Source organism: Salarias fasciatus, chromosome 18, assembly GCF_902148845.1.
Source record: "Salarias fasciatus chromosome 18, fSalaFa1.1, whole genome shotgun sequence".
Lineage (NCBI taxonomy): Eukaryota > Metazoa > Chordata > Actinopteri > Blenniiformes > Blenniidae > Salarias > Salarias fasciatus.
Window position 1 is genome coordinate 15,809,642 of NC_043762.1, and position 6,995 is coordinate 15,816,636.

Genomic DNA, 6,995 nt, shown 5'->3' on the forward strand with positions numbered 1-6,995 from the left:
AAGATGAAAAAACTGTGCCCTCCAAAAAAAAAAAAATATCGCCAGCAGCAACTGATTACACCATTTCCATTTCCAGAACTGAAGCGAGGGCGAAAGACCCCTAAAATTAGCAGGGTAAGTGCCCTGCCTCTACCTCTGCCCCGCAGCAGTGACGTTAATTGCACGCTATTTATACTTTAAGAGTGCAGCACTCAGAAAGATCAAGTTTCTGTTATGGTTTATTTTAGCGTGCTCAAGTTCATGTGAGTAGTGCAAAGCCCGTGTTTGGTATAAATATCTGAAATGTGCGCCCACTGCTGCTCCTTTTAATGACGTGCAATCCCACAGTATTGTGTACTCCACCAACCTAAATTTGCACCTGACACCACTGTTTCTTTACTGCCATTGTAACATTTTCAATACATTTGACTTTTTGTGATGATTCCCATAAATCAAAAGGTATTAATTGCAAGCGATAAAGAGATTCAAAAATTGCAATGTAAGATTTCACACATGCAGAAAAGGTAAGATCATCCACACAAACGCAGATAGATACTGTTGTGATACTGAATTTTATTCAAGTACCTTCAACACACTTTTGTTCTTGAGTTATCATCAGTTAATCGGCTGAGAAAAAGAAAGGCAGCGACAGTCCAGAGCCAGAATGTAAGGTGTTTTGAATTCCCTCAGAGCTTCTCAGTGTGCATTCAACTAGGTGGTGCTTTTGCACAGACAGACGAAACATTCATGATAACACAAGATCAACAAAAGAGGGACTAATAAATATAAGACTAAGATGCAGAGATGGCCGGAGAACCGTGAGCTGCATCTGACATTAAAAGGAAAATCCACTCTATAACAGAACCGATGCATCGAGGTTTATTCTGTCAACAGGGCCAAAGCTCCACAGCCGTCCTCACCAACTCTCTGACATTAAACAGCAGATGCCGCTGATCAAGAAGGAGCGATGTAGGCACACTTTAGGCTCCAGTTCAAAACTGCTCATTCACAGACAAAGGCAGAGATTTAAGGAAACATTCTTAGTTCAGAAATTCAGCTGGTATTTATTTCTTTTGAGTTTGTGTCAAGTTTAGAGAAGCAAGAGGGAAATCTGATTTTGCAGTGAATTTTAACTTTCCTTTGATTGAATAATACAAACTGCATAGGATATGAATCTGTATGGAGACTGGGTATTGTTAGCCAGACAATTATATCCGTCGTTTCCTTTCTTTTTTGTTTTTCACATCGTCAAAGCGATACAACACGCTATCAGGCTCTGTTAGGTAATGGCTCCTTATGCCGACAAGTACTGTCACAGTCTGAAATATAAACTGACATTGCTGATCCTTAGGAATTGGACTCGTATGTATCCATAACCTTAATTCTGTTTAAAATTTGGAACATGAGCTCATAGATTTTTCTTTTTTTCAGCAGTTTATAACAGAACATTTGGCACAGTGCTTTCCGTACGTCACCATTAACAGCAAAACATAACAGACGATATGTGTGAACAAGTAAGAGTTTGATCAAATGCTTCCTCCCTGAATGAAGCTTCCACGTTCACACACCACTTCCATGCATGTTGTCTGGTTACTTTGATCAGATGCTTAATCATCAATACTTAAACCCACCTTTCACACAGTTAATACACCAGCAAACCAATCCAAGCACCATCATACTGTAACTCTCCTTTAGGGAGGCATGTGAAAGCCCGTATGAAGTTCATGAAATTTCACACAGAATTAAATAGCAGTAGAAATTAACAATCCCCTAAAAAGTCAACGTGGCTTAACATTAGAATAAAGTTAGAATTAACCCAAACTCAACAAGAGCTTTAAGCCTGGAGGATAGGTTTATTGCTATGGTTTGGTCTGACACAAAATTTGTAAAGTCAGAGGAGGGCAAACATCAGGAGAATGTTGAGGAGACCCGTTTGAGGCAGGTAATAGTAATTACTGGCGGGAGGACAGGTAGAGAAGTGCCTTTCCAGGGGACAAAAATGGAAGTCAGTGCAGCTCAATGAAAGTCTCCATCTCCTCTGAGATCAGTCCTCTGTAGGGCAGTCTGTGCTTTTCAATCGCACGTGCTGCCAGGCACTGAAGGGTGATGTAGTTCAGTGGGTACAGGGCCGGATGGCCGCTGCCGTGCTCATCTAACAGCTCATAGGCCGTCTTCCTCTGTGCATTTGTTGCGTCAAAGTGAGCCCCAGCCTTCATAAGTAGTGCCATGATTTCTGGACAGCCATTGTTAGCAGCGATGTGCAGTGGCGTGTTGTTCTCGCAGTCGCGTGAGTCGACGTCTGCCCCGCACTCCAGGAGCAGCGCTGCCACCGCCTGCGAGGGGAAGCGGCCGACCGGGTAGCGGCCCACAGATGTTGTTTCCTTGTCTACAGCCATGTGGAGCGGCGTGAAGCCACTCCGACCTCGAGGGTTCAGCTTCAGCAGGCGATACACTGTGTGCTTCTTCTGGTGTTCCTGCTCTTGACTGCACTCCAGCTTCTCCAGCAGGAAGATGAGGTGCAGAATGATGGAGAGAGCCTTGGTGAACTGAGGAGCTTCGGGGGGGTTGTCCCTCTGCGCGACAGCTCGCTCTACCTCTCTGACGCTCTTCCCCAGCACAGTCATCAGGTCGTGGAAGGTGATGCGGGTCGACAGCGTGCCTTTTGCCCGGTCCTGAAGAACGAAGGAGAAGAGCTCTGCAAAGGAGAGGAAACTGGAGGCTGTCATGGGGCTGAGAGGGTCAAGGTTACTTTGCTGCATGTCTAAAGCATATTTCCACAGACTGATGCAGCGCTCAAAGTTCCCGGAGTCCGCATACACAGCTCCCCTGTAGCGGATGTAATACGAAGTATCTGGGTGGGATGGCCCCAGGATGCGCTCACGGACCAGCAAGGCTTGCATCCTCATCTCATCAGGGTCAGTGATCAAAGCTTCGAGCTCCTCTGCGGTGTTCACCTCTTGTGCACAGCCATATGCGGGAATAGGGGGGCCGGGTGGGGGCTTGGCCAGGGGTCCAGCTTTGTCCCCAGGCTGCCTCAGCTCCATGGCTCTTCTCCAATACCTCATTGCACCCAGCAGGTCACGTTTTTTGTCTACAAAAGTTGCTCCAAGGAGTTCAAGCGCGTCAATGCGTTCCTCTCTGGAGGTTCGAGGCTGGTGGGCGAGATACTCCACGATGTTGGTGTGGCCGGTGACACTGGCGGCCAGAAGCGGGGTCATCCCGTACCCGTCCCGCTCCATGCGCGCATTGCACTTGAGGAGCATCTTCATGATGTCCAGGCTGCCGGACTCGGCGCAGTCATGGAGGGCGGTGTTTCCCTTCACGCTCTTCCGGTTCACGTCGGCCCCGCGGTCCAGGAGGAACTTGGCGATCTCCTTGTGGCCCTTGTAGCAGGAGATCATCAGGCAGGTGTGGCCGTGGCGGTTGGCGACCTCCATGTCGGCTCGGTGCTCCACCAGGTAGCGGACGATATCCAGGTGGCCGTCGAAGCAGGCGGCCCGCAGCGGCGTGGAGTTGGTCAGCGTGGCGTTGTTGACCGACGCTCCGTGCTTGAGCAGCGTCTTCACCACCGGGAGGTGACCGGCGGCCGACGCCGCCCACAGCGGCGGGGCGCCCTCGATGGTCTCGCCGTCAAAGTTGACCGAGCCCCCGAGTTCAACGTTCGCCTTGCAGTGTTCAAGGAGGTAGTCCACGACCTCCAGGTGTCCGTACCGGGAGGCTATCAGCAGCGGGGTCCCTCCCTGGGTCTTCTCCTCGGCCAGCGCCTCCAGCTCCTCAGGAGTTTTGTTGCTCAGCAACTTCTGGATAAGTTTCAGCTTACCATCTCGAGCCGCGTTGAAAACCGCCGTCGTTATATCCATTTTACAGGCTCTGTGCTGCGGCGCCAGGCACCGTCCCCATAACCTGTCGTTTAGGCGGAAACTGGACAGGCTGCCGTTAGAAAGCGGAGTACGGGAATCTGAGTTTGAACTCGGTTTCAGCCTCACATCTTTCTGCCATTTTGAGGGTGCTGTCAAGATGGCGTTTGTGTTGTTTGACAGGTCTATGTTTACGGGGTTGGCGAGGCATTCTGGGTAATGTAGTTTTCAACAGAATTCTAGCTACAGGAAACGGAGGGCGCTTCACTCAGAGTAAACTACAAGGCCCATGATGCATGTGGATTAAAGGGACTCCCAGCTGTTCGGTTCAGCCAGCTGATGACAGGCTCTCAAACCAAATGTACCCCCCCCCCCCCCCCCACACACACACACACACACACACACAAAAGAACAAGAAAAAAACTAGGATTAAAGGTTTAAGATCTTTAGTAAAACGCGTGAGACAATAATATATAGAATAATTAACTTTTAAAGTAAGTTAAAATAAATTTATTTGTACAGAACCATTCAGACGCAATGCTTTACAAAGAAATGCATTAAAACAAAGCGATTAAGAATCTTAATCTTCAGATTAAGATTATGAAAAAACATTAAATCAAAGGGATTGAAACCAGCACGAAAAAGAGGATGAATAATGTAAAGGCTTTATTGAGATAAAGGTAATCCAATACATAAAATCTATCTTTTATTTGAAAGTCTGTGCAAATATTAATGTTTTAAGTCTTGATTTAAAAGAAGTGAGTGTGTCAGCAGTCCTCAGGTATTCAGGAAGTTTGTTCCACAGGTTAGGAACAAAAAGCTGCTTCACCTTGTTTGCTTCTGACGCTGAAACACTGAGTAAAGCTCTTTCTGAGGACAGTTTTGATTGATTTATTGCTTTAAGGTACATGGAGTCAAGATGGGCACTATTTCTTTAACCATTCTTCTTTGATGGCAAATACAGTTGCCCCTGTATTTTCTGGATCATGTTTAAAATGTTCTGACACATCCATTCAATTTTATTTATGCTATGCACTCAGCTTAGGGCTTCAGTCATCTGCTGACCCTGAAATATGAAGTTATTTGTCATTTGTATAGTGATGTTCCATGATCTGAGCCAGAGGGAGCAAGTAAACGTTAAATAAAAGAGGCTTAAGGATGGAGTGGATCTCCACTGTTCATACGCTCAGATTCATAATTACCCAGTGACACAGAATAGTCCCTGTCTTGCAAATAATATTTAAACCAATTACTTTCAGTCCCAGTAAGTCTGTCAAGCAGCATGTTATGGTCAACTGTACATAATGCAGTACTAAGATCCACTAATACTCTAGAGTGCTCACATAAATGTCATTGGGTGCTCGCTGAAACAGTGAAACAGGATGCAAATCATCTCATGTCTCTGTCGATAACATTTCAGGAGGGGCTGATGCTGAAGGTTTTGTCAGTCCACGACAGTAACAGGCTTTGTTGTTTTTGGTAATAATCTCTTTCAGGCTTTTACCAAAGTGACACATGAAGAATGTATTTGTATTTCCATCAGATATTTTCTGATAAACTCTGTTTTTATCTCTGCTGCATCACTTGGGATGAAGACTTTAAATGAAACAGAGATATGATCTGGGTCCTCTACTGAGAAAGGGGCCTCTTTTGTATTCCCTGGGTGATGTGGAGTGAAAAAACACAATGTGCAGAAATAGACTCTCTCCCTGTTTTCACCATTGCCCCTTGGTGCATCATCATGTTCCTGTTTGAGTGAGTTATTTCAAATGCATGAGTTGGTATGAACCCTATCACACTGAAAGTGGTCTTTACATTTCCAGAAGATACTAAAGTTGATAATAAACTTTATTCCTCTATGGAAACACTGAAGCCAGCTGCCTTTTCAGGAACAAGGGGGAGGTTAGACATTTGATTCCTTTTCCAAAGAAAAAAGACATCTTGTGAGTGGCATCACTTTCCAGGAGTGGGGAAAAGTCCTTTTCAGGACTTTAGAAACAGTCTATGTTGAAAGTGTCAGTTGCAGTCTTCAGGTTGCTGGGATGTGTGTGTTCAACATCCCTATCAGCTCCTGCACGTCTGTGTAAACCACCGTTCAGTTTTCAGCTTTTCCCTTTGTGACTTGCCAGGTGATGGAGTCCACAGTCGACGGAGTGTCCGGCTGGTCTTGTCTTCAGATGAAATGTGTTGTATTCCCTCAAATGAGACAAAATAACTTTTGCAATGTCATCTCGAAGACATTCTATTTAGTCTTGCAAGTATATACCATGAGATAGTGTATCGAGTCTCTTAAAAACTGCTGGTCACAAAACGGACAGAAGAATAGGTGAGACAATAAAGGCTCAGATTCCTGACTACAGTGATATAACCTACATGGTATACAGCATTTAACCAGGACTGAATCAAGACCACAGCATCTACCAACCAAAAACAATAGTTTAAGAGCTGAAATTAACAGTTATGCTATAGTGGCTCAAGACTACACATATCTGACGCAGAGTGCCTTAAAAACCCCACTAAGACACTTATTTGAATAAAATTATGATGGAAACTTGCTGATTTGAACAATCTAAGGGCATTGCAATAGTCTACCCTCCCACACAAAATAAGAGGCACGAATATTGACTTGAATACAGTCATGCATAAAGCTAATCAAGCCTGCTCTATCACCCCACATATGGAAATGAAAATCTACAAATTCAGAATGGTGATGGAGTATTGGTAGTGATGAGATCTGAGCTATGAGAGATTATCATATGGTAAGCATATCTTCACTCCTGGGGATTTGAACACAGCTGTAATAAACACATTTCTGATAGAATAGCAAAGATCAGAATGGCAGTAATTTCCAGTCTTCAATGTAAAACATGGTGGGGAATACAAAAGCCCTGCAATAGATTTCCATTTCATTTATCTTTTTTATTTGTCTTCAGCTTCAATGATGGCATTGAGCAAAGTGTTTTAAAGTCTCTGGATTCAGATTAGCCATATATGCCAGTATATTTTAGCATTACGCCCTGAAATCCCTCACCTCACTGGATTGTTAAGTAAATAGGAGTAATCCGCCCACCATCGGATTAATCAGTCACCATGAGTCACATTTTAGTTTGATCTTGATCGTTGTTTGAAAAGGTATGAATTTTTTTTTAAAGAGAAATG

At 44.8% G+C, this 6,995-nt stretch overlaps 1 protein-coding gene across 1 annotated transcript; it reads right to left on the bottom strand.

Annotated features, from left to right (window-relative positions):
- Positions 1-534: 534 nt before the first annotated feature.
- Positions 535-4,087, bottom strand: fem1a (fem-1 homolog a). Its single transcript, XM_030115353.1, has one exon. The coding sequence runs from the start codon at positions 3,837-3,839 to the stop codon at positions 1,986-1,988; it is 1,854 nt and encodes a 617-aa protein (XP_029971213.1). The 5' UTR covers positions 3,840-4,087; the 3' UTR covers positions 535-1,985.
- Positions 4,088-6,995: the final 2,908 nt, after the last annotated feature.